Source organism: Eleutherodactylus coqui, chromosome 6, assembly GCF_035609145.1.
Source record: "Eleutherodactylus coqui strain aEleCoq1 chromosome 6, aEleCoq1.hap1, whole genome shotgun sequence".
Classification (NCBI taxonomy): domain Eukaryota; kingdom Metazoa; phylum Chordata; class Amphibia; order Anura; family Eleutherodactylidae; genus Eleutherodactylus; species Eleutherodactylus coqui.
In genome coordinates this window covers 195,110,450-195,137,387 of record NC_089842.1, presented here as the reverse complement: position 1 = coordinate 195,137,387, position 26,938 = coordinate 195,110,450, and the positions used below count along the sequence as shown (strand labels likewise).

At 43.0% G+C, this 26,938-nt stretch overlaps 1 protein-coding gene across 1 annotated transcript in view; it reads left to right on the top strand.

Annotated features, from left to right (window-relative positions):
* Positions 1-9,866, top strand: part of ARHGAP5 (Rho GTPase activating protein 5) — an 88,589-nt gene extending 78,723 nt beyond the window's left edge. Inside the window, exons 5-7 of the mRNA XM_066608556.1 lie at positions 909-1,040; positions 7,131-7,236; positions 8,927-9,866. Coding sequence (XP_066464653.1) covers positions 909-1,040; positions 7,131-7,236; positions 8,927-9,260 — 572 coding nt within the window. The 3' untranslated portion in view covers positions 9,261-9,866. The remainder of the gene's footprint in view (positions 1-908; positions 1,041-7,130; positions 7,237-8,926) is intronic.
* The last annotated feature ends 17,072 nt before the right edge of the window (positions 9,867-26,938 follow it).

Sequence of the window (26,938 nt, the reverse complement as noted above, 5' to 3'; positions counted from 1 at the left end):
GGGGTTTGAATGTACTTAGATTTCTGGTTTGCTATCTAACTCTACTTAGGGATCAGGTTTGAGCTCCGAATGAATTTTGGGGTCTAAACTTTGAGATCTGATCAGGGGTCTACAATTAACGAGTTGGCGTGGGACTCATCCTTTTATAGTTATGTCTCTGCTTTCTTTTTCATCCACGTCCTCAGGCGCTATTATATCTGAAGTATAGTATTTGGGGAATAGGGCTGCATTGTAGGCACAGTAATAGTAGTAACAGCGGGAGAGCAGTATTAAAGAGTGGTAAGAAGTGAGGGGCGAAAGATTCCTGGGCAGCAAACTCTGCAATCTGTTTAGGCTGGATGAAGAAGGAAATGAAAGTCTTTAATCTGAGAAGACATGACGTCCCTGTGAGTCACTAGGTGTAATAGTCTTGTATTCTGTAAATGTGTCAGACTGGTCCAAGTTCAGGGCTGATCAAACACTCTTCACGTCCTCTTTTGAGTCAGTCAGAGGTATATGTCAGAAGAGGCAGCAGAACCTGTATTGACCATGTCATCTCGGGTACAGAGTGAGGAGAGGAGATCCTCACATGACCGGCAGACGGGATGTCGTGCCACTGCACACTAGAAGTCGCACAATGCTGGGGTATAATGGGGGTTGATGCATTTGGTCAAAATTAAGTAAAATTGGAAAGTTTATTCTATAATGACACTATAACATTACCATATCCACATGATTTTCTAGCTATCCTTTTGATATCCATTTAACGCTAATAATAAAGTTTCCATGCTGAAGTGTGTGTTCATTTTTTTGGACCACCCTGCATTTTTATTTGACTGAATAACCCCTTTTCAAATACTTCTGTACTTTTGATATCTAAAGTTTGCTCTGCTTTTAAAGTTTAATGTGATGTCTAATCTGTCTTGTAGATAACAATTTGAGCTTGGCTTCAATGGAGGTGAATGTAAATGCAGTGGCTGGTGCTCTCAAAGCGTTTTTTGCTGATCTTCCAGCCCCTCTTATACCATATATCCATCACCCAGAACTTCTGGAGGCTTCTAGTAAGTATTTTTGTCATTCATGCCTACCTTATACTGGTTGCTAGTAGGTGCCCGGATGCTATTAGTGCCCTTGCACAGTCATTAGGTTATGCTTAAACATTGTGCAATATTTGGTGACAGATTAATGAATGATTATCAACCATAAAGTATGTAAAGAATAGAGGACTTTCAGGAAGCCCCGTACCCCCCAAATAAAATGGGTGCCTTAGAAAAAAAAGTTTGGTACGGTGTTAGCCAATACAGCAAAATGGGACTGTTCTCAGTAAGGCCGCCTGCACACGGGCGGAAATCCTGCCGCGGTATTTCCCGCGGGATTTCCGCCACTGAAAGTTTGCATAGGAGTGCATTACAATACGCACTCCTATGCAGACGGCCGCGGTTTGGCCGTGCGAAATCTCGCGCGGCAAACAAACCGCGGCATGTCCTATTTTTGTGCGGGGCACGCACTCACCCGGCCGCCGGCTCCGGTCTGCGCATGCGCCGGCTGCGCGGCAGCCGGCACATGAAAGAGCCGGGGCCGCCAGGCGCGGGTGAGTACGCGCTGGTCCCTGCAGGCTCTTGGGTCGGGTCCCGCGGCGAGAATTCTCGCTGCCGGATCCGACCCGCTCGTGTGCAGGCGGCCTAAGAGAAACCAATTAATCTTGTAGATATGATACCTCTTTAATGGATAACAAAAATACATGATGTTTATGTGAGCTTTCGGACATCTTGGGATCCTTCCTCAGGCATAATCTTTATGCCTGAGGAAGGACCCTGAGAGGTCCAAAAGCTCGCTATAACATCATGTATTTTTGTTATCCATTAAAAGGTATCATATCTACAAGATTAATTGGTTTCTCTTACTGAGAACAATCGCACAATGGATGTCTTCACACAGGCTACAATATTGCATAAAATATTAAAAAATATGTAGTCCACATGGAGCTGAAAAATTCTGAAGCATGTCAAATTATGCTACAGATTTTGACAGCAGATTTCAACTGTTGTAATGTGTAAGGACTGGTTGTGTATGTTCCTGGAGTTAATGCTTCTGCACTAATTCCCTAAGGACATGGCCCTTGGAGAAACTGATGTAGGTGAAGAGTGGGTGGTCATCCATGCCCGCAGGCACGCTGGGGAATCAGAAATCCCCGCACTCTGGTGTCTGCCGTCATCTAGCCTGCCTCCGTTACTTAACCGAGTGGGACGTTTTCCTTTGCAGCCAAACAATAACATTATTTTAGAAAATGAAAGTTACTTTATCTTGGTAGTCTCCGCGCACAGATATAGTAAAGGGCACTACCCCTTTACAAATGCAAAGGTAAATTTGTACCATTTAGGTGCTTATTAGTTGCGTATTCGCTACTGAGTCACACTACAGTTGGGATGTGGTAAATACTAGAAAATTATCCCATTCATATATCCAACCAAACAAATGTGTTTTGCCTAAATTGTATGGCATACAATTGCATACATCCTTACTAAATATGGTTCAATGTAGGCTTCATTCAAGTAATGACCTCTCAGGGATGTAGCACTGAAATCTTGAGATCTGCTGTGTGACAGATTTCCAATGATTTAGTAAGGGTAGAGCAATTTCTGTGGTGACATGGTCCAATGGTTCAGCTGCAAAAAGTATCATAGCACCTTGTGTAGCTCAAAAACCTCATTCAGACCATTTTGAGCCAGTAAAACTTTTGAAATGGCTGAATATATTTAAGTGAAAGTTGAGGAAGGAAACAAATACAGTGGTACCTCGGGATGCGAGTTTTTTGACTTGAGAGCAGGCTCTCTCCCGAATTTTTGCTCTGAGAGAAGCAAAAACTCGAGTAACGAGCCTGCTTGCAAGTCAAGCAACTCACAAGCTGAGGCTCAGGGGGGGTCTAATACTCGTCTATCACCGGTGTTTCGGTCCTCGCGATAGTCTTTGGTGCTGCTGCAGGCTGTCGCATCCTCCTCGGCGCCGACAGAGCATTGCTTTCTGGATGCGGGGTTTGAATGCCCCACCTCTAGCAAGCTAATGCTCGTGATTGGCTGACATGGCACTGGATTAACCAATGAAAGCTGCCGCTGGGTTAACCAATCACAGCCATTCAATGATGTCAAACCATTTAGCAACTCAAGGTCTCAACAAGGGCTTCACCTTCTCTGCTTTCCTATAACCATTCTGCAGCTTTTGATACTGTAATTACCATCTCTTTTGTACATTTTTCACATCACAAGGTCTTTTAGCCCTTGAGCAGTACTTCTTTCCCATTAAAGAGCCATTATCCCCATGTTAAATCTATAATGACTATACTTTTTACCAAATGTCATGAGAACAACTTCGTAGTACTTTTCCAGTGTCCATTATGCATGGTGAAAATTTCATGCCATGGAGGTTTCTCAGCCCCTGAGCAATATTTTTTTCCCATTAAAGAGCCAATATTCCCATGTTACCTCTATAATGAGTACAGTTTTACTTAATAATATGAGAACAACTTTACAGTACTTTCTGGTGCCCATTATGCATGGTGCATGGATGGGCACGAGTGAGAGATACATTTATTTGCATGATCCTTTAATAATGTATCTATATAGTAGAACATAGGATGCCATGGTTTGCTAACTTTAGAACAATCATATTCTACCCAGTAATGAGGAGTAATACTAATTAGCTGCTCCTTTTTAAATTGATGTAGTTGATGATTACTAATACAGTATAAGCACCATGCTTTAATGGGGAATAAGTGTTTTTGGCATCAATAGTAGTTGAACTTTATAAGATCTAATAGCGCAAGGAGCACCAACGGGTTGTGAGCAGCAATTATTTCAGCTGCTGATTGGCAACACAATATAAATCATAGACGCAGAGAAGTAAGCTTTCATTATATAATAGCAGGCGCTGCTGTAAGAGAGACTCAATGGCAATAAAGTTGTTCTCCGCCCACACTCACATGACCAGGAGGAGTGGGGGGGGGGGGGAGTTATTGGTTCCTGACCCATTAGCATTTCCATGTGATTGGATTGGATAGGCAGATCTAAGAGGGGTGTGAATTTTTCTCCCTTTTATTATATCCTTGCCCTCCGAGGACACTGTTGCAGCTAAACATGTCAGGGGGGCTATATATGCAAATAAGGAAGATGGAGCAATACCTCTGCAGCGCCACATATTAAATGGCAGGATTCCTTCAAATCAATGTATGACTCTTTAACAAGTCTGTAAATCAATGATTGGGAATAGAAAACCATACACAAGACAGCTGTTTCGGGGTGTTTACCCCTCATCAGTGTGCAGTAGGTTTCTGGCTTGGCTGGTGAGAGGCCTGTGATGTGGGTCAAGAGGGGGCTATAGTAATCTTGTATTTTAGTGACAACCAGAGTCTGCACACTGAGATACACAGGTTATTCGTTAGGGATACAGTATACTTTGGCATGCAGATACCTCCAGGGGTCTTTAGTATAGTGACTATGCAGTCTGAAAAGTTTAATACACACATATGAGGTGGTCTTAAGTTACATAAATTGTTTTATGGGGGTTATATCAGGCTAATGTGCCCTGTAGTCTGTTTTACATTGGAAATGATAAAGCTGACTTCTCTCCTTATTGATAATACCCACAAAAAAGACATGTTTCTAGGTCCAAACCCATTCCTCAGAAAAGCAGAAAGGTGCCCAACGCATTGCTGACCAGTGATACTTAGTTGTCCACCTTCCAGTATTTCTGAGGAAGAGGTTTGGTTCTTGAAATTCATGTTTTTGCAGGCTATCAATAAAAATTGAAGCCAGGGTTATAATTCCGACTTGGTGCTTTTCTGTACACCTAGAAGGTTGCACCACATCCCAGTATTTTTCTCTTGCCTTCCAGTTCGTACTTTATGTACATTACATTCTTGTGGCATTCTTCTCGATTGTTGGCACTTTCTATTACCTGCATCACATTTATAGTTTTTCCCACTGATTTACCGTATTACTGCAGTTCACATGAAAATGCTTTCAGGGGTGTTCCATGTTTTCCTCTGCATGGATATTTTCAAGAGCATTACCACATAAAAATAAACCAAAAAAACCCAACAGAAGTCTTCTTATGTCATGTTAAAGGGATTGATCACTGGTCTCTGTCATTGGCTCTAGTAGCCTGTGACTTCCCACAAATGGGGCACATTTAGGGGCAGCCGGGGGAAAATGAGTAATAACAGGTTGGTTTATTATTGCATATGGAGGACCTGATTTGAAAGCAATGCGCTGCGGGCGATCGCGGGATGAATTTTCGGGAAGGGCTTAAATATATAAGCCCTTCCCTGCAATTCATCCAGAAATGTGTAAAAATGAAAAAAAAAATTTATACTCACCCGGTCCTGGCAGACGGAGTTCAGCGGCGGCCGGCGGCAGTTCTCTGAAGTGCTCTCTGTAGTATTCAGCAGCCGGGAATTTTAAAATCCCCGCCTGCTGAATGAGCTGCCTCTGATTGGTCACAGCCTGACCAATCAGAAGCAGCTCTCACTCACACCCATTCATGAATTCATGAATGGGTGTGAGTGCTGCCTCTGATTGGCTCAGCGCAGGGACCAATCAGGGGCAGCTCTCACTCACACCCATTCATGAATTCATGAATGGGTGTGAGTGAGAGCTGCCTCTGATTGGTGAGGCTGTGACCAATCAGAGGCAGCTCATTCAGCAGGCGGGGATTTTAAATCCCCGGCTGCTGAATACTACAGAGAGCAGTTCAGGAGAACTGCCGGCCAGACGCGGCTGAACTCCGGCTGCAGCGGAAAGGGGAGTATACATTTTTTTTTTTTTTTTACACATTTCTGGATGAATTGCAGGGAAGGGCTTATATATTTAAGCCCTTCCCGAAAATTCATCCCGCGATCGCCCACAGCGCATTGCTTTCAATGGAGTCGGCTGTATTGCCGGCTCCATTGAATTCAATGGGCTAACATCGTTCTTCTCTGCCACAGCTGTTACAGCTATGGCAGAGGAGAACGATCTTTATGATGACATTTTTTTTTTTATTTTTACACATTTTAGGATGATTTTCAGGTAAGGGCTTATATTTTTAAGCCCTTCCCGAAAATTCATCCTGAGATCGCCGGCAGCCCATTGCTTTCAATGGAGCCGGCTGTATTGCCGGCTCCATGGAATTCAATGGTCAGTGCTCGTTTAATCGAGACGAGTACCGCGTGGTGCTCGTCTCGAGTAACGAGCATCTCGAGCACCCTAATACTCGAACGAGCATCAAGCTCGGACGAGTATGCTCGCTCATCTCTAATAATAATGCGTACTGATGCAGTGTGTATTGGGGGGAGTGAGAGAAGCTGGTGTGGCCATTTTTGTTTCTCCAGGCCCGGAGGGTCGCTATAGAGCTCATTCACACGAGTGTATTTATGCAAAGTATTATGTGCACAAATTTTGGGCACATAATACGCAGTAACTAGAAACCGCTTCAGTGATTTTTGTTCACTTGAGCATATTTTTTCACGCGATGTGCGATTGCACGAAATAATACCTAGCTGGACCTGTCCTAGTGCATCACCAGAGGCCATTTGAAATCAATGAGCGTGTGTAAATGCACATGACATAAGCAGAAAACCTGCATATTCACTGCGCATATACGCACAAAATCATGTGATTTTTTTTTTTGTGTGCGCCAACACGCGGTACCTTTGTGCACCCAAATACACACACAGCGGGCAAAATAGGCAGGCGTAACCGCTTTTTAGCCGCGCAAGTGGGGTATATTTGCATAGACGAAATGCACTTATGCCTGTGTGAACAAGCCTTAAGGTTTTTGGTTAGCCTTTCTTGGTTCCATCCATTCCATTCACTGACCACTGCCAAGCTTTCCTTCTCCTAGTCTATTCTCATGTCCCATATTCTCGAAGAACGTTTTCATGTTTAATTAATAGTGACTGGTATGAGTGATAACCGGTTTTGCGCAGTGCTGTCAGGATAGGTCTGCGCTGTAAGTAACAATAAATAAAAACGACTATAATGAAGGTATAGCCAATATAATTGTTCAGTAACCTGACAAACGAAGACAAGTAGGTGTAAGTAATGTATGTATTCTCTTCTAAGACTTGGCTGCTAAATAAGGACATTTGGTCTAAGCACGGTTTTCTTCACCTGCAGAAATTCAGGACCGGATGGAGAGGCTTCATATTTTGAAAACCATTTTACGAACTTTTCCTTCGGTTAACTATGAAGTGTTGAAATACATAATATCTCATCTCAACAGGTGAGTGTCTGTTTTGTATCAGGACTGATCTGTTTGTGAGCTGAGATCCCTTGGTGCTAAAAGCGGTAGTGTGGGGGCAAATAGTGAAGTTGAAGTCCGCCATAAGTCGTACTCTCATAGCCCCTATTCTGATGTCTGGTCCCCCGCCGCACTCTTCGGCTCCAGCGATTGTGTCCATCACAAGGACATTTGACTGCTGCAGCCTATTACTTGACCCTAAATTGCTGGAGCCGGAAGAGGAGTGCAGCAGGGAACATGGAGGTGAGTCTGATTGGTTTTGCACAGCACTTTCCAACTTAGTGTTTGCCTCCCAGACGTCACTGTTAAACCCAATGGAGAGCTGATGGTGTGAAAGTTAATATTCCTACTTGCTACCGTATTGACCACTTCAAGGTTGTCACTATAAGGCAAGCTCTGCCAATGTCAATGTTTTATAGATACCTGCCGAGGGAATGACTATGCATTCAGTGCAGAATTCATCATGGAGTTCAGACACATTTGTAAATAGTGACTGACTGAGTTAGTATGACACACCCAGATAAAACCTGTGTGACACATAATTCTTCTATCTAAATGGCTACTTGTGTTCATGACTAGTACAGCTTGCCACACATAGTTCCGCCATATGATCATGCAGTACAGAGTGACTGTATGCAGATGCTATTAGCCAAGTACTCCTGGAAATTGTCAAAGTATGCATAGGTTCTGCTTTTATGGTGTCTACTTAGCGCCTCTTCCACTCCATGAATTCACAGTCAAGAGTAGCATCATTCTTGGTGAAGTCAGTGTAAAAATGCTATATATATCACAGTGCACTTATGTTATAAGGAATCCAACCAAGCACATCTGCATAACATTAGTGTGTTGTTCCATATTTGCTTGGGTTTTCTCCAGTTTCCGCACACATCCCAAAGACATATCAATAGGGTAATTGGTCTCTTGTGAAATTAGAAATGTTTAGCAATGTAGAATATGCAGGACGTGGTGATGGCAAATACCATAAGAGCACAAGAGGAGCTGGATGCCTTTCTTGAGTGTAACAATATTACATGTTATATCACTGATTACTTCAGAAAGGTCGGTGATCCGGGGATTATTCTGATTGCCAGATTGGAGTCAGGAAGAATTTTTTTACTCCCTAAATAGGGAAAATTGGCTTTTACCTCATTGTTGTTTTTTTATTTTTCTGCCGCCTTTTATTACCGCCATTGGGGTGGAAATAATATGTAAGGCAGAAAAAAAAGGAATATGTCCATCCAGTTCAGCCTATGTTACTATGTTGGTGCTGTACAAATAACAGGAAATAAATGCAAAAAATGCTTAAAGGGCTTAATATTGGCTTTTCATGGCCGAGATGGCTGTTTCCGACAGAGGGAAGGGTTTTTCCAAGTGTTTCAACGCAGCACTGTTTGCATAGCGTCCATTGATGTGAATTAGAACTATGGAAACAGCGTGTGATGCCATTTCCATAGCTCCCGTTTACTTCCGTGGGAGCTACACAAACCGAGCTTGGTTGTTTTCTTAATTACCGGCTGCAGATACCTATCTCGACCATAAAAAGCCAAGATGGGAATACCCCTTTAAACACTTTCAGAATACTTTTTTTTATAATTTATATTATATATTAGTGTAAGTTTTTTTAACAATGACTTCTCAAAAACTCGTTAGTATCTTTTTCTTTTATTTCTAGGGTTAGTCAACACAACAAGACAAACCTGATGACTGCAGATAACCTTTCCATTTGCTTCTGGCCTACGCTTATGCGCCCAGATTTCGAAAACAAGGAATTTTTCTCTACCACTAAGAACCACCAATCCGTCATAGAAAACTTCATTCAGCAGTGCCAGTTTTTCTTTTACGAGGGCGAAATTGTCGACTCTCCAAGCGTTACCAGCTCTCCTTCAGCACAGCACTCCAGTCCGGGTCAGCTAGCGCCACCTTTAGTCCCTCTGCAGTTACCTCCTCCTCTTCAGCCACAGCTACTACAGCCCACACTGCAAGCCGATCCACTGGGCATCATATAACTGGGCACAGCTTTGTACTGTTTTATTTAATATCCCCAGGTCCTTACTGGAAACCAGTGATACAGGAAAAAAAAGACTAACTTCACCTGTAGTAAAATCTTAATGACACAGATGGATCTGACTACTTTTAGTTCTCATTTTTTTGTTTGTATTTTTTTAAACCCTTTGAAATGTCTAGAAAGAGATCGATCTGTGGCAGGCCTTGTTTGTGAATTTTTGCTGCTGCATGGAACTTCTATATAAATACTATACACTTCTTCAGGTGTCAAGGAGATACTTATCAGAAGAGAAGATTAAACACAAAATAAACAAAATGGTTCTTTTCTATAGAAAATCTAATTAAATTTACAGAAATAAATCCTTTATGAAGCATTAGTGCTTTCACAGCCCGTCTAAAGGCTGAGATTTATTTTGGTGTCAAAGCATCCGTGGTGTGCAGACGTGGGCATGTGTGGGTGCGTGTGGGAGCCTGGCAGTGGGGTGGGTTATGGATTCTTTGTTGGCGGTGCTTGGAATGGAGCTTATCTTGTAAATGATACAAAGTAATAATTGTATGTACATATATAAATGTTTACATATTTGAGGAATAAACATCCATCCATTGAAGCAATGTTTTGTTCTACATGAGGGAGCATGAATGCCAGTCTTTCTTAATTGGGTACTGTTGATATTCACAATTTCAAGTCGCAAAATAATCTGGCTGGAATAGTTTTCTTTAGAAATGTGTGTGGTTTTTTTGGGGTTTTTTTTTTTTAAACCACAAGTAAAGCTTACTTTGAGCCAAAGAGGAACATTTAAAACCTGTGTGTGTTGTAGGTGTGTTAAGTCTGTCTCTGTTAGCATTAGTTTTGCAGAATTGTCAATGTCTATTCATTCAAGATCATGAAGCGCGTGTCAGATTTGATATCTCATGAGACTACAGGCTGGTCTCCTTGCTCGGATTACAATCCTATGTGATTATATCAGCATTTTCCCTGGACTCTATGTGCTCCATTTCGCTGTCGGTAACAGTGTGCCAACATAATCATCCCCCCGGCAATCTCTGCAGTTTGTACATGTTATATGGACCAACCTTCAGTCTACCATAATGGCCATTCAGTCACATCAGTTGTAGTTCCATGGTGATGTCTTTAAGGAATTAAAGGGAACCTGTCATGTCCCCACAGCACCATAGACTAAATTATGGTGCCATTAGGGGACATGATAGGCAGCTGGGTAATTTTAGTTTTTATATGCTCCTGCGATCCATCGCCCTCTGAAGTTGGCATGTGGCCCAAAAATACAAGTCTTCTCAGTGCCATGCATGAGCTTTCCTATACAAGTCCTATGGGAGAGCGCACTCGCTGGACTCTGAAGGAGACAGATTTTCGTGCCAGCTTTCAGCAGGGGACACTGCTGGATCACAGGAGCTGGTGAATATAAATACCTAGGTGATATGCCCATGCGTTGCACCGCGCTTTAAGCGCAGGGATTGGTATTTGAAAATTAGGCTTTAAAAGTTATTTCCTCCTTCTACATAACTGATGTTTCTACGCCATTTTGCAGTGGTCCCAAATTACTTTTTCAAAAATTTGATTGAGGCGCTGCACAAATGGCACAGCAATCGTGCATGCAATCATCTTCAGTAATATTTCTTTTAGCTGAAATGTTTATTAATGTCTTTAGTTGCTACATAAGTGCCACCAGCAGACTCTGTTGGCGAAGTTGCTGACATGCAAAAAGTTTGTTTTGGTGGTATATCATAGACAGCAGCCAGCTCTGCCCGACCCAATATACGATTTGTGAATGTTCTCATGATGATGTCATGTGTGATTGTTCTCAGTGAGATTAACCAATTAATCTTGTAGATAGGATACCTTTTAATGGCTAACAAAAAGACATGATGTTACAGCAAGCTTTTGGGGGATATCTCGCCCCCTTCGTCAGGCTAATGAATCAAACGAGTTTGGATGGCACATAATTATAAAGTACAGATGCAGAGGGGAGGAGAACATATTCCTTTTGATCTAAATAAATGTTCAAACAGAAATTTGAAACTGTTTTGTACTCAAAACGTAAAACAGACAAACTGAGCCAAGACATAAATCGTAAATCAGTCCACTGAGCTCAAGACAGTTTTATGATGTGTCTTCTCTCTCCTTCAAGGTGCACATGGAAGGAGATGCAGCACCACCTAGTGGATGGCAACATTATTACAAGTCCGGTTCTAAATTTTTATGAAGTTTTAATGAGGAAAAAAAAAATTATAATTGGGAAGAGGACATCCCTTTTGACCTCCTTCAGACCTTTCATATTTTCCACTTCTGCAAGAATCCCAGGCTGAGGCTAATTCCTTTCTTGATGGTATCAAACATGGCCATAAATGTGCACTCCCATATTCTTCTGTGATGCTGCAACTTGAAATTGCCCTTCAGTATAATAACTCTCATCTGCTCTATGCTGTGTCCATGACCACAAAGATGTTGTAAATGTCCTGTTGGGAGGCTCTGTATTTGGGAAACAGGACAAAAACTGAGAGCCAGGATGAGATCTCATCACCACTCAATTAAAGGGGGAAAGACTGAACTACTTGTGACAAAACATTCTTGTGGTCAGGGGCATGGCATAGAGCAGATGAGTTATTATCGCCTGGTGCTGAAGAATGCTCTTTAAAAATTTCTCTCAAATTGGACCAGAACTGTGGATTTGTATACGACGCAAACAGATTTTGCGTTTTATATATAAGATAAATCACCTCACTTGCTCTCACTTCCACTAACCGCATCATAACTTAGTTGACAGGTTCCCTTTGAGTACTGATAGATCTGTACCTAAATCATTTCTGTTTGTAATAAGGGCTCACAGTCTGGACCAAAAACCTTTTCTTGGCTTCCTTGGCACTCTTTCGTACAGCAAGCTGTAATTCAGTTATTTAATGTCTGTTATAGGACCTGCTAGTCCTGGATGTTGCTTTCAGCAGGTAGAACTTCGTTCACCCATTGGGGTATACATTTTCCTTAATTCTAAAATAAGCGCTGTGATACATCGGTAAAAGATGCAATCCTGTTCGTGCCATGACAGGAATTCTACTGGGTTAAGCATACTAACAAGTGGCGCTGCCCCAGGCTTAGAACCGCTACTGCACTCTCCAGTTGGACTAAAAGTGTGTTAACACATCTTAAATAATGTAATGTGTGCAGTTGCAATCAAAATTATTCAACCCTCATGGCAAAGTAGGTTTATTTGCCAAATTGACCAACTTTTGCAAAAAACAACCAAACTAGAACAATTTAAACACACTGTACAAGCTACTTTTAGCCCTATAAGCTAAGCTTATGGGCTGAGAGTAGGTGACCAGCTGAGTCTAGGGATGTAAGCATTATATTTGCCTTCTCCGGTGTCAACGCTGGAAGCCGCCACTCAGTGCATTGAGCGTTGTGCTAAGTAGTCCGCCCGTTATAAAGTTAGAACAGGCGGAGTACTTAGCAGCTCTGCTCAGTGCAATCATCAGCGGCTTTCAGCGCTCACATCGGGGTAATGATGGAGAAGGGGAGTATAAAACTTACATCCCTGGACTCAGCAGGTCAGCTACTTTCAGCCCATAAGCTTAGCTTGTAGGACTAAAAGTAGCTGGCTGGCACATTCTCTTTAAATAGCTCAACACGACTAATATAACAAGTGGTTTCTCTAAGTTCAACACAAACCTGCAGCTTGTGAAGGGCTAGATGGATTCAATCAAGTATCAAGAAATACTAGAAGAAAACATTGTTTTTGAAGCTTGGGCACCATTGGACATTCCAACAATGACCCTAAGCATACCTCAGAGTCCACCAAGTCTTGGTTGCAGAAGACATTCTGGAAGATACTGATTCAAGGCCCGTGGAAAATCTTTGGTGAGACGGTTGCAGCATGCAAACCAAATAATATTCGTGAACTGGAGGCCATCTACCATGGGAACCGGACTAAGATTCCCCAGGAACATTGTTAGAAACTGGTGTCCAGCTATGCATCACATTAACAGCAGGTCATAACAGGTGTTCTACTAAGTAGTAAGGCTGGGTTCACACAGGGCAAATTTGCCGCGGCAAATCCGCCCGCGGTCGCTAATCTTGGGATTAGCCAGCCATGTGGACGAGATTTCTCAGAAACCTCGTCCACACGGGACGGCCAATCTGCTGCGGTAAGTCCGGCTAAAACCGATGCAGCATGTCTATTTACCTTTCCTTTTTTGTTTATTTTCGTCGCGGCCGCGCTCTCCTCTATGGGAGCACCGGCTGCAACGGAAAAGCAAGCGGCCGGGCCGCTTCAAAGCTGCCGTGGCTTAAACTGCGGAGGTTCTCCCGGTGGCAATCTCACGGTTTTTGCTGCGGCCAAACTGCGAGATTTCCGACGGGAATCCGCCCTGTGTGAACCCAGCCTAAAGATGCTTGGAGACTGTGGTAGTCATTAAAACTGGCATTTTATGTTACATTTGGAGCCACTTGTTGCATTAGTTGTTGAGCTATTTAAATAGTTTTTTCTTTTTTGCAGACAGCTGAAAATTTGTACATTTTGCAAATGCAACTAATATACCTTATATGCAATGGGGGTTGAATAATTTTTATTAAGGCTGGGCGCTCGCAGCCATAGCGTAAACCGCTGCTGGTATCATGCAGCATTTACAGCTCTGGAGCCGGCAATGACCCTACGTACTGCTACGTATGGCGACACAATTGTCCTGCGCATCGCAGCATATTTCACGTATACCGTCATGTGCAGAACACAGAAATTTAAATTTTCCGGCATTGCGTCTGGGCGCGCGTATATATATTTGTCCATATAGAAGAATGGGCTCTATCATTATTCTTTTTTGTGCTTGCTTATTACGCAATTCTGACATGCTAATGTAATCAGAACTGCGTAAGCAATGTTATTGATTACTTGCGAGTTACCGCATATCACACAGGTGTACAGCGCCTTTGTTATACACAGTAATCATATGCCCCTGTGTGAGCCTGCCCTAAAATTGTATTTCTGTGGCAGAAATCAGAAACTGACCCTCAGATTTTTGATGCAGGTTTGCAGCAGATCCACACAAGGATTAGCTGCTTTGTCATTCAGCGGGGCTAGTTTTTTTGCATTTCTTCCTGAAATGAGGAACATACTACTTATTTCCACCCCGATAAAATGTACGTGCAAAAACTCTCACATACACAGATTGTGTAACAGACACGTGAACGAAACCTGAGTGTCTAAAATTAAAAATGTGGCATCGTTGGTGATCACGCCTAACTGCCCAGAAGATGGTGTGCTTGGCGCTCTCCTGCAGGTTTATTTTGAGAACAAACCACTAGTTCTGCTCTTATTATTATGCAATATTATGTTGAGAAGTGATTTGTAAAACCGATTATGGTCGGCCTTCTGGTGGTCTGTAAATGGTGTCACGAACAAACCATAATTCTAGCCCATAACTAAACATCTTTTGCGCTGTTCATACTTGATCTTCTTACATCATGGTCTCAAATTAATGTATGAGAATTTTCCTCCTCAGCAAACAAACACCCCTATTAGAATATATTTCAATAATGGTTTAAGACGCCTTAGTGACACACTCTTAGGCCGGTGATACATGAACATATTCCGGCTTGAGTATGGATATCCTGACCAAAACTCCGCGCATCATAGGAATTAATTTTTGGTTCAGCATAATTGCACTTAACTGTAAAGTAAGGTTGTCATTTGTACCAAATCATGAATGCCATAAAAACTAAAGCCAAAAAAACTGTGGCACAATTGCATTTTTTTCAATTCATACTACTTCAGTATTTGTAAAACATTTTTAATCATTTGTGATATTAAATTGTAAGATTTAAAAAATACAACGTGTCCCTGATACAGCCATGTCAACTAAAAAATAGAAAAGTTATAGGTCCTGAAAGGTGAAGCTGAGGAAGCAGGGGGGTGGCTGCCGAGTAAAGGGGTAAACCCATTTTGGCTCTGCTCAGGTTTCTGTGACTGGAAATTTGACACACATTCTAAGCACTAGGCCATTCAAATTTATCTGTAGTTTGACTAACCCCTCAGTCTATGTAGGTGTGTCTGTTTTTTTTATTTTCCTCTTTTGCATTATAACACAAAATGTTTTTTCATGTTGCCGCTTTCCAAGACCCATAACCCCATTAACGGTTTGAATTTTTGGTCCACAGAGCTATGAAAGGCATGTTTTGCAGGAACGTTTTGCAATGCATAAAGTTTTTTGATCACTTTTTTTTAATTCCATTTTCAGGGTAGACAAAATGAACAAAATCAGATTTAGGGCTTATTTAGATGACCGTATATCGGCTCTGTTTTCACGCCAAGCCGATATACGGTGTCCTTGTCTGCAGGGGGGGCAGGGGGAGGATGGAAGAGCCCGGAGCAGGAACTGTGCTCCCACCCCCTCTCCGCCCCTTGCCACTATTTGCAATAGGAGGGGTCGAGATGGGGGCGGGGCTACGTCCTGGAACTTAGCTCCACCCCTGTCCTGCCCCTCCCATTGCAAATAGTGGCAAGGGGCAGGAGCTCAGTTCTAAATAAGCCCTTACTTTGTTTTTGTTTTTTAAAAGACAGTGCGTTTCAGAGAGAGAAAGAGAGATACACACACACTTCCCTCCGCCCCACCCTCACCCCCACATGTGAGCAGCTGACATCATTCCCTTACCACAGTAGTAGTCTGGACTGCCATTGCCAGTGGGCGGAGATAATTCATAGTTTGCAGAAGTCTTCATGGCAGTCTGGGCCAGATAGAGAAGAAATGGGAAAGTGGATGACTTTAATCAGAGAAGTTAGCGCCATAGTTACTGTAGGTAGCTGCATGTAATCACTTCTCACTGTGTAGAGCTGGTATCTGGCTAAATATAGTTGAGTATTTGCACATATGTGGTTATAATAACTGGTTACAGGCAAGCAGACTTGGACTGGCCAATCGTGGAACCGTTGGATCCCTCGGTGGGCTCCTGAGCTGAGAAGCAGATATTCTGCAGCATTGCATGCTGGCCGGGCATTGCTCCACCCTTTCCCACTCTGCAGCCCAAGCAGCAGGACTCCTAGCACATAGTTGCTGCTGTCAAGAGACTCCTCTTTTCCCTCAATGGCCCGCCTCCTGAACAGCTATATGCCACACCCCCTCCACAGTGCACCTACTCCTGCATGAACACCATATGCTGCACAGGAGACAGGTGTCAACTGTGACATTTTCCCAAGGACTCAGGCAATCCAGCACTACTGAAGGGCCCATGGTCCTGATGATTCGCTTCATCTTAATGCTGCTGCCACATGCCACATGCATACAGCTGCCAGAGGCACCATATATAGTAGGCAGATGAATTTGTGTCTGTATGTGTGTATAGTAGTATGTTCGTGTGCAAACTGAAATGTGCGTGTGTATGTGTATGGGAGGCTCCGTTCACATTTTGCTTTCAGCTGTGCCGCTGGCTTCCATCTTGGGGTACGTTTGCATGTAGTAGAATTGGTGTATATTTTGGCGTTGAATTTGCCATGGATCTGCAGCAAACTTCATACCTTTAATTTTAAGAGTGACATCTGCTGTGGATCCACAGCAAAAACCGCCAAATGGTGAGGATTTTGATGCAAATCTGCAGCGCAACACATGCTCCGTTTTTGGCATGGATCCACATGAAAATACTCCACCTGTGAACATACATACAAGTAGGGTATTTTCATGCGGATCCACGAAGCATATTCGCCGTCAGACGGAACCATAAGCTATGTTGTGTGAAGCAAAGACAACTTGAGGCTGCGTTCCCATGTAGGGTACCGACCTGCAGCTGAGACTCCGCTAGGCCGCCGCTAGTTTGGCAGGATTGCACACCTGTCTGCAAGATGGCATTTTAAACTTGCAGCTGCATGAAGTCTCGGCCGCAAGCCGGTACATTTTATAAGGTTTCAACTCTTTTTCCACTGTTTTAGGAGGACATAAAAGCTGAAAAGGGATAAATCTTGTGAAATAGAGACCAAAGTAGGTTCTCTATCATATACTAAAATCTATGTTTCCGTCTACAGGCTATTTTTGGCATTTGAGATGGAACCCTAAGACAGAAGCCAGCACCGGAGCTAAATGTGTACGAGCGGTTTTACATCTACGTCAGAACCTCGGGCCGGAGGTTCTGTCGCAAATATGGCTGTTAATACCGGAAGAGAAAATGCATACAGTTAATAGGGGCCGCTTGACGCTGTTCGGTTCCGTCCACAGATGGAACCAATTAGCTGCGGGATTCCCTTGTCCTGCTACCCGAACAGAGCAGGAAAGCAGAATCTGCAGCGCATGTGTGATACGACCCTAATAGTATGTGTGCATTTAACCCCTTAATGATGCGGCCCCATATTTTTTTCATTGTCTTCAGTTTCTTCTCCACTCTGTAAATTCATAATTTTTATTTGTCCATTAACAGTATGAGGGTTTGATTTTTTGCCGAATGAGTTGTATTTTTTAATGGATCTATTAAATATACCGTATAATATACTGAAAAACCTTCAAAAAATTTTCAATGAAGTGAAATGGGAAAAAAATGCAATTCCGCCACTGGGAGGGTTCTGGTTTTTACGTCAAACACAATGCGATAAAAGGGACATAGCTCTGCTCTGTGGGTCAGTACTATTTCGCTGATACCAAATTTACATAGATTCATAACACCATAGTATTGGTGTTATACAGCGTTCTGACAGTCTATTGAGACCTGCCACATGCACATCGTGATAGGCAATCATTCATATCAGTCGAGGGAGACCTTCAAAAGTTCCCATGCTGCCATGGCAACCGAACAGCACCTCGCAATCTCATTGCAGGGCGGCTACCCCCAAACACTGACAGGGGCATTTAAAGGGATATTTCAGTTATAGATCATTTTTGCAAGTTTTTACCGATCAGTAAAAACTGATAGATCGTGGGAGTCTGACTGTTGTGACCCCCACTTATATCAAGTATGGGAGACCCGTGTCCCCCTATTTCCAACTTGAAAATTGAAGAAGATCCGCAGCAGACAAAGAGATGATGTAAAAACTGTTCTTTTTATTCCAATTCCATAAAAATAGATGGTACAGGCAGCGACGTTTTGACCATTACTGGTCTTTATCAAGCATGCATCTGACCCCTATCCCCCCACCTTATATACTAAAAGTACACACATGTCAACCACTACAATCAACCCTTAATCACCACTCCCATCTTACAATCAGTATATGTCAAACAGCTGCTGGTTCCGGTCTTTTTTGGCGACTGGTGGGCCACCTCGGAGGAAGAGGAAAGAAAATCCAAACTCAGGAGGAGACGGGGTGGACGTAAGCACCAGAGGTCACGGAAGAATGGCAGCTGGTATGTGGACCAGGTCGAATGAACCGCCACCGCAGATGGAGGAGAGAGGCGTGAGGACCCCAAGGAGAACTTAGTTGTAAACATCTTATCGAGAGAACTTTCGGACGTTGAGAATAAGGTATTGAGTAAAGGCTTAATGTTTTGCCCGACTAATCGGGTGGACTGGTTTCAGACTGATTTGGACTTGAAAAGGTTCTTTAGGAATTTGCGTTTGAAAGTACATTTCTCTGTTGATCGAGATGGTGCGGCGGTTGCTGCGCAGTCCAACACCCGTGAGAGTTTTTCTCTCGGTGGTGTTGGACTGCGCAGCAAGAGCCGATTCCAGCTGCCTGCCAATAATCATGCTATTGAGACATATGTCAACCTGGTAGAGGAGGATGTGCAGAAATTGAGGTCTAGGAGTTTTGTAAGAAAAAGGAAATATGATAGTAAGGCCTCCTTCCCACGAACGGATTTACGCCGCATAAATTCGCGGCAAAAATCCGCTGCGTTGCACCCTGCTATTAGGTTCTATTGAACCTAATAGCACAATGCTCACGATGCGTAATTCCACCGCGGAATTACGCACTGCGATTTCTCCCGTCCTCACCCGCAGCATGCTCTATTTGCTGCGGGTGAGGACGGGCTGTACGCGCTGACGGCTTCCATTGCAGTCAATGGAAGCCGTCCGTTCACGCTATCTCCCGCTGTAACCAGCGGGAGATAGCATGAAAAAACGCTTCCCCACCTACCGCCGCAGCGTCATTTGACGCGGCCGGCGCGTCACGTGTCGCTGCCGGCCGCGTCACGTGACGCGGTGGGCGTGTCACACGACGCGACGGCGGTGGGCGGGGAAGCGTTTTCACGCTATCTCCCGCAGGTAAGTATAGGGGCTCTGGGGGGCGCCGTGACGGGCTTCACTGCGTAATATTACGCGGCGGAGCCCGTCACGCTCGTGGGAAGGAGGCCTAACTCTAGAATGGAGAGGGAAGCTGTTAAATCTTTATCTGGGGATAAAACAATTACTATACGGTCAGCTGATAAAGGGGGCGCAATAGTGATTCTTGACACAGAGTTCTATACACAGGAATTAATCAACTTGCAGACACACAAGTGTATGAGAAGCTCGATAAGAACCCCACTTTAATTTTTCAGAAAGATCTAAGGATTATGCTGAATGAGGCCCTTGTAAATGGTATTATTGATCAGCCATTAGCAGATTTTTTGGAGGTGAAATATCCCAATAATATGTATTACCCTCCCTAAAATTCATAAGGACCTCCAGCATCCCCCGGGTCGCCCCATAGTATCGGGGTGCGACTCAATTTTTTCAAATATCTCCAAATTTCTAGACAAGATATTATGTCAGTTTGCCTCCAACGCAGAGTCCTACATTAGGGATACTAGTCACTTTCTTGAAAAATTGAAGACAATTGAGGTGTCTGATACAACAGTGCTTGCAACGTTCGATGTGGTCGCATTGTATACGTCCATTGAACATCAAAAAGGAATTAATGCTGTGGGGCGTTATCTTGAGCGGTCCGATATCACTGATGGGTGTGTGAACTTTACCCTGTCGCTGCTGGAGTACATTCTCACCAATAACTACTTTGTTTTTGGTGGGGTGTACTACCGGCAGCGACAGGGTACTGCAATGGGGTCACATGCAGCCCCCAGTTACGCTAATATTTACATGAGGGCTTTTGAGGAAGACTACATACGTACCTCGCCATTTTGGACATCTATAAAAGCGTGGTGGCGCTTTATAGATGATATTTTTGTAATTTGGGAGGGCCCCGTAGAGCAGTGTTCCCCAACTCCAGTCCTCAGGGACCGCCAACAGGTCATGTTTTCAGGATTTCCTCAGTGTTGCACAGGTGATGTAATTATCATCTGTGCCTCAGACATTGCCACAGGTGTTCTTACCATAGGATATCCTGAAAACATGACCTGTTGGTGGTCCCTGAGGACTGGAGTTGGGGACCCCTGCCGTAGAGGATTTATTGCTATTCCAGAGTTCTATAAATGCGGTGTATACGGAATTAAAATTCACTTTAACGCACTCCTTAAGAGACATCCAATTTTTGGATGTACGTGTGTTGAAGACTCAAGGCATGTTGATAACAGATTTGTACACCAAGCCCACAGACCGGAACAACATCCTCCGCTATGAGAGTTTTCACCCGAGACCTATGTTAGCATCCCTTTCTTGGAGCCAGGTCTTAAGGGTGAAACGTATAACAAATTATGGATATTTTGAGGACCGCTTGGAGCAGATGTGTTGCAAGTTTAGATTAAGAGGTTACCCGACACCTTTATTGGATAATGTTAAAAGAACAATCAGAGATGTGGATAGAGAACAACTTTTTGTGCCCAAAGCAAAAGTAGAGAACAAGAGGGTTCCTTTCGTGATGACATATAGTGACATGAGTCATAAAAGTGCGTCTATTGTGAAGAAGCATTGGCCCATAGTACAGAGAGGCTGTAGGGGCATACAAGAATTTGAGACAAAGCCTATGTTGGCATACAGACGTGGAAAGAATTTGAAAGACAGTCTGGTCAATACAATGATTGATGAGAGTAGAGTTGGTAGACAGGGTTTGTTGGCACCAATACGTGGTGGCAATTTCCCCTGCCTATCATGTGTTTGTTGCAACAACATGGTGAAAGGAGATTCCTTCAGGCACCCCTTAACAGGTCGTGCTTTCCCGATAAAACAAAGATACACGTGTAATAGCAGCTATGTGATCTATTTGTTGACTTGTCCCTGTGGTGTCGAATATGTGGGAGAGACCACACAGGAGGTCAAGAAACGCATTATACAACATAAAAGTACCATACGTACTGAACAGAAGGATTTGCCAGTTTCTAGACACTTTATGGAGTGCCGACACTCAGTTAATCAACTCCGATTCAGGGTTATTGATAGTGTCCCTGAATTGAAGAGGGGAGGTGACAGAGCCATGAGGCTGAAACGCAAGGAGTTAATGTGGATCCATACGCTTGACACTATGCACCCTAGAGGGTTGAATTTGGAATACTGTTATTTACCGCACATTTGAGCCGTTATTTTTTAACACGTTTTTTTATTGTACTGATGTCAACACTAATCCCTATTTTTCTGTTTTTTTCCTCAGTTTTTTCAGCTTGCTGTGTTGTCCGATCCCCGAACACAGAGTTACGTCCTCTTATGCACGATGAAATTTACTCTACGCTGTTTTTTGATATATAGTAAAGATCTTATAGGTCATATAATGTTGGTTGTTTGGCATCATTGGCAGTGATCTACTTTTAGATACAAGTATTGGCATAATAAAGATTTATATAATTGATTTGTTCTTGTTACGTATGTTTTGTGAGTGGTGATTAATGACTGTAGATCAAGTAGCAACTTTTACGGATAATGAGAAAACATTTCGGTTTGGAATATTAAGATAAATGCTTTGGGAGCTTTAATGCTATGGTCAAGTATCGAATGTATATATGAATAAGAGATATTTGTAAGATAAAAACTGGGATAGGGATAAGTCTATTAAGCCTCATAAGTTTATGGCACATTATGCATGTTGATGCTAGTGTTTTATACACATCAACAAGATGTAAGTATGCACTGACTGGCTAAACACTGTGGTGAGAAGATGTAAGACATCTATTGGTTGCAGAAGGACTTGCCTCGTGAGCCCGATCAGGTGTTGCCATGGATACCAAAGGTGTACTTTTAGTAGATCGCTGTTTGAGCATATGGCATGCCGGGATGGAGCGTGATGATGTCACGGATGGGTGGGGCACGCATAGATCATGCGGCGGCGCGCGTAATGGTGAAGCCGTGGCTTCTGCTATGTTGTGCCAGGATAGAGTGTGCTGACGTCATGTGTAGGCGGTGCGCGCTTGAATGACACATCACCGCACGTGTTGACATTGCGGCGTGTGTTTTTGCTGTTGGTGCTAGGAGGGCGCTGGAAGATGATGCGGCACTGTGCACCTTGATGACGTCGCATTACCTGCCCTTGATACCAGACTTCAACTATTGGCCGGATGAAGCTGAAGCTCATTATGTGGAAGGCTCTGTGGTAAGGTGACCGGAACCAGCAGCTGTTTGACATATACTGATTGTAAGATGGGAGTGGTGATTAAGGGTTGATTGCATTGGTTGACATGTGTGTACTTTTAGTATATAAGGTGGGGGGATAGGGGTCAGATGCATGCTTGATAAAGACCAGTAATGGTCGAAATGTCGCTGCCTGTACCATCTATTTTTATGGAATTGGAATAAAAAGAACAGTTTTTACATCATCTCTTTGTCTGCTGCGAATCTTCTTCAATTTTCAAGTTTGCAATATACAAAGGTTGGTCCACCTTTATTGATCGGCTGTGCAGAGAATTCTTCCCCATGTTTGGGTATTGAGAGCGGTGCTGCGGGATCCTTCTCTTTATATCGTGTCCCCCTATTTCCTAGTTGAAGGTGCATTATCTCATTTCTGTAGTGTAGTGGGGCAATGGAACCGCTGGTCGCACATGCTTAGCAATGGCTACATTCTTCCCAATGACGCAGACACAACAGAGTGTTGCACTGGGCTATCTCTGTCTGCCCCATAGAAATTAATGGATCTGCACCGCTCCATTCATTTTCATGGGACAGACAGAAATGGTCTAGCACCGTGCTCTACTATTTCTGTCAGCCCCGATGAGCAAAATGGATCCACTGCTGCGTGTGTGGATGGGTGAAACCGTTAAAGCGGTATTCTGGCTATAGGATGCTTTTTCAACAGCCATGATCAGCATGCTCTTGACTACGGATGAGCCACTAATGCCTAAACAAAGAAGGGGATGTGGCAAACTAAACTCTGAGGAAAACGGCGATGAGAATGCTGTTTGGTGTAAGGTGTATGAAACTGTAGGGTTGGCCCTCAGTCAATTCCACTGGTGGGCCCTAGGTACCCCAGTCCGACACTGCAGGTGAGTTTACACAACCTCAGACAAATGTTTTTGGTGCATTGCAGTCTGTCTTGCTCATTGTTTTATAACTTGCCTTTATGCGTCTGCTCTGTCTCTGCATTTATTTGGTTCATTGATTGTGTATCACAATGGCTGGTGCGTGCAGCATCAGCTAAACACGACTGTCATGAAGAAATGTGCCCAATATTTTCCTTCTTCTAAATTTAACCATCAATGTGCCAGAGAGTTAAGAGTTTAAAGTAATCTTATTTGCAGCAGTAGATGAACTTTTTGCAATTCTACACTTATTGTCCATTAAACATTAAAACCACTGACTGGTGAAGTCAATAGCATTGATTATCCTATTACTATAGCACCTGTCAAGGAATAGCATGTATTAGGCAATGAGCTAACAGTCAGTTCTCGATGTGTTGGAAAAATAAGCAACTTTAACAAACGCTAAGCTATGATTGCTAAATGACTGGATCAGAACATCATCAAAATAGCTGGTCTTTTCAATTGTTCTCAGCATGCAGTGGATAGTACCCACCAGAAGTGGTCCAAAGAAGGACATTTGGTGACATGGCAACAGGGTTATACATGTAGATGGCCAAGGGTGAATGATATATATGGGGAGTGAAGGCTAGCCTGCCTGGCCTGACATCTATCGTCTGGTGATACTGCTGGTTGCTACTGTAAAGGGTGGACAAGCAGAAAATTCCAGTAAAAAAATTTTCACTTTTAAAATGTTCAGTATGAATGGATATAGCAAAAAAATGTAATTGTGCTAGTCCACATTAGCAGGACCATGCAGGCTGCAATAGGCCTGCCCGGAGAGGGAATGGCAATACCATATTGGTATAGTGAAATAACATTATTTCACCACTCACACATAGTAGATCTTGTTAGCAGCATCCTGGGATTCCACGGGCATAGACCACTTGCCTTTCACTGCAGTGTTTCATTGGAATGCTAAGTACTAAGCTTTAGGAAAGCAACATTTGATAGGCTTACCTTAACCTTGCTACCTTAACCTTATCAACTTACACAATGTCTCATAAAAATAAGAGAACAGACCAGAAATGAGAAGGGTTTAAAAGCATCGTAAATACTGACTGTAAGATGTTCATACCTTACAGGAATAAAAGTGTTAGGGATAGGAGAAAACCAATGGGGCACAATAAAGAGGTAAAGGGAACAGTAAACAAAAAGATGAAAGCATTTAATCTACTAAAGCAAGAAGGCAGTAAATAAGCATTAAAAAGTTTTATAAGGAAAAAAATATGAAAAAGCAGATAAAGGCAGGCGGAGACAAGGAAACTAATTTCAAATGACAGTAAAACTCACCTTAAACTGTTCCTCAAATATATAAATAGTAAAAAGATTAAAAACTGAAAGTGTTGGTCCTTTAAAAAAATGTAGGAAAAATAGCAAAGGGTGATGATGTGAAATGCAGCGTGACAAAGTAAACTCTCCATTAAATGTCACCAGTTTAAGGCCCCCTACACACTGCACAACCGGATTCCGCATGTGGAATCTCGCAGCGGAATCCGCCTCTGCCACCAGCGATGTCTGCGCATACCTGCTTGCTTGCTTTTTCTTCAGTACTGCGGATGGTCCACACGGCGAGCTGTCGGATATGCACAGTACAGATTTTTTTTAATGCTCCTACTTTTCCCGCGTTATCGCTTCTTCGAAGAGGTAAGTTCCAGACTGGACCAGGTGGGGAGAGTCATCGGAACTAATTTATTTCAATTTTTCCAAAGCGTTTGATACTGTGACACATAACAGGTTGGTATATAAAATGAAAATGCTCTGATTTGGTCACTGTTACTAGTGGGGATACTATTAGGTTCTATTAAACCTAATAGCTTAATGTTCACGCTGCGGAATTCTACAGTGGAATTCCACAGCGTGAAAGAAATTGCGGCATGTTCTAATTGCCGTGGGGAAACACGCAACTGGCTTCCATTGTAGTCAATGGAAGCTGTCTGTCATATACTTCCGCTGTGAGCACAGTGAACGTATGGCGTGATTACGTGTCACCGCCCACCGCCGGCGTGTCATGCGTTGCACTGCGCATGCACACCCGCTCCCTGGACGGGAATCGCGTGGTGGATCTGGAGAGGTGAGTTTGGGGGGCGCCGTGTCAGACTATGCTACGAGATTCTGCTGGCGGAGTCCAACACGGCTGTGGGCAGAGGGCCTAAACCACCACACTAGCAAGTAGAATATATATATGGTAAAACTGATGAGGAGCATGATGCTTTAACTCTTTGCAATCCAATTTTGGATTCAGGGTTTCCTAGGGGGTCTTTCTCTTTCTGCCATTATACAATGGCGCCATCTGCTGGCTAGAGCCAGTACTGCGGTGTGGGACATGCTGGAGAGGCCCCGACAACAGAGCGGCCAGTAATAAACCGTAAGAATACCCTGCTGGACGTCTTCGGACGTCAGAGCTGTACAGCCTTCAATCAGAATGTCTTCAGAAGTCAGACAGTGGCTTGGAAAGGGTTAATAGAAGAAAAAGAGATATACATACTGTTTATTTATTTTTCTTTCCCTACACCTTAGAATCATAAATTTGTAGTCACACTCAATTATTTGAGATACATTCTATACATGTGATTTTTTTTTGTGTGCTTAATTCGTTTATGTACATGTACACGCCAATACTTGATTTTAACATTTAATAATTAAAAGTAATATTTTTTTTTGTTTTCAGTGAATTTGTATTTAGAGAACAGACCACCTGCTGTTCACTAAATACACGCAAATGAAGTAAGTTAACTACTAAAGGGCTGATGGTCCATTAGTACCTAATGCAAAATGATTGCTCAAAGCTGTCAGTTTCTGACAAATTTTGAGCGATCATCTGTGTTTGTAAATGGACCTTAAGTTCACCTTAAAATCATTGTTCAGACGAAAAGTGCACGATGACAGCCTATATATGTAACGATTATCGCTTATTTTTGGTCGTTTGAACGAATTTTGAGTGATAATCGTTACGTGTAAATGGGCCCTAAGTTTGCACTATGTAACTTTTAGACAGTATTAGTAAATAAGCCCCATTGTTCTTGCTCTTTACAAGTCACTGGTCAGACCATACATGGAATATTCTGCACAGTTGTAGGCACCAGTACTCAAGAGGAACATTAAAGCGTGAGCAGGTTCAAAAGCAGGCAACTAAATTTATAAATGTAGTGGGCAAACTACAATACCCAGAGAGGTTATCAAAATTGGGATTCATTGCTTTAGAAAAAAAGACAGATGAGGGGCGACCCAATTATTATGTATAAATATCTTGGGGCAATACAGAGTTCTTTCCCATCATCTATTTATACCCAAGACTGTAACAAGGGGGCATCCTCTACATCTAGAGGAAAGAAGATTTCTACACCAACATAGAAGGGGGGTTCTTTACGGTAAGAGCAGT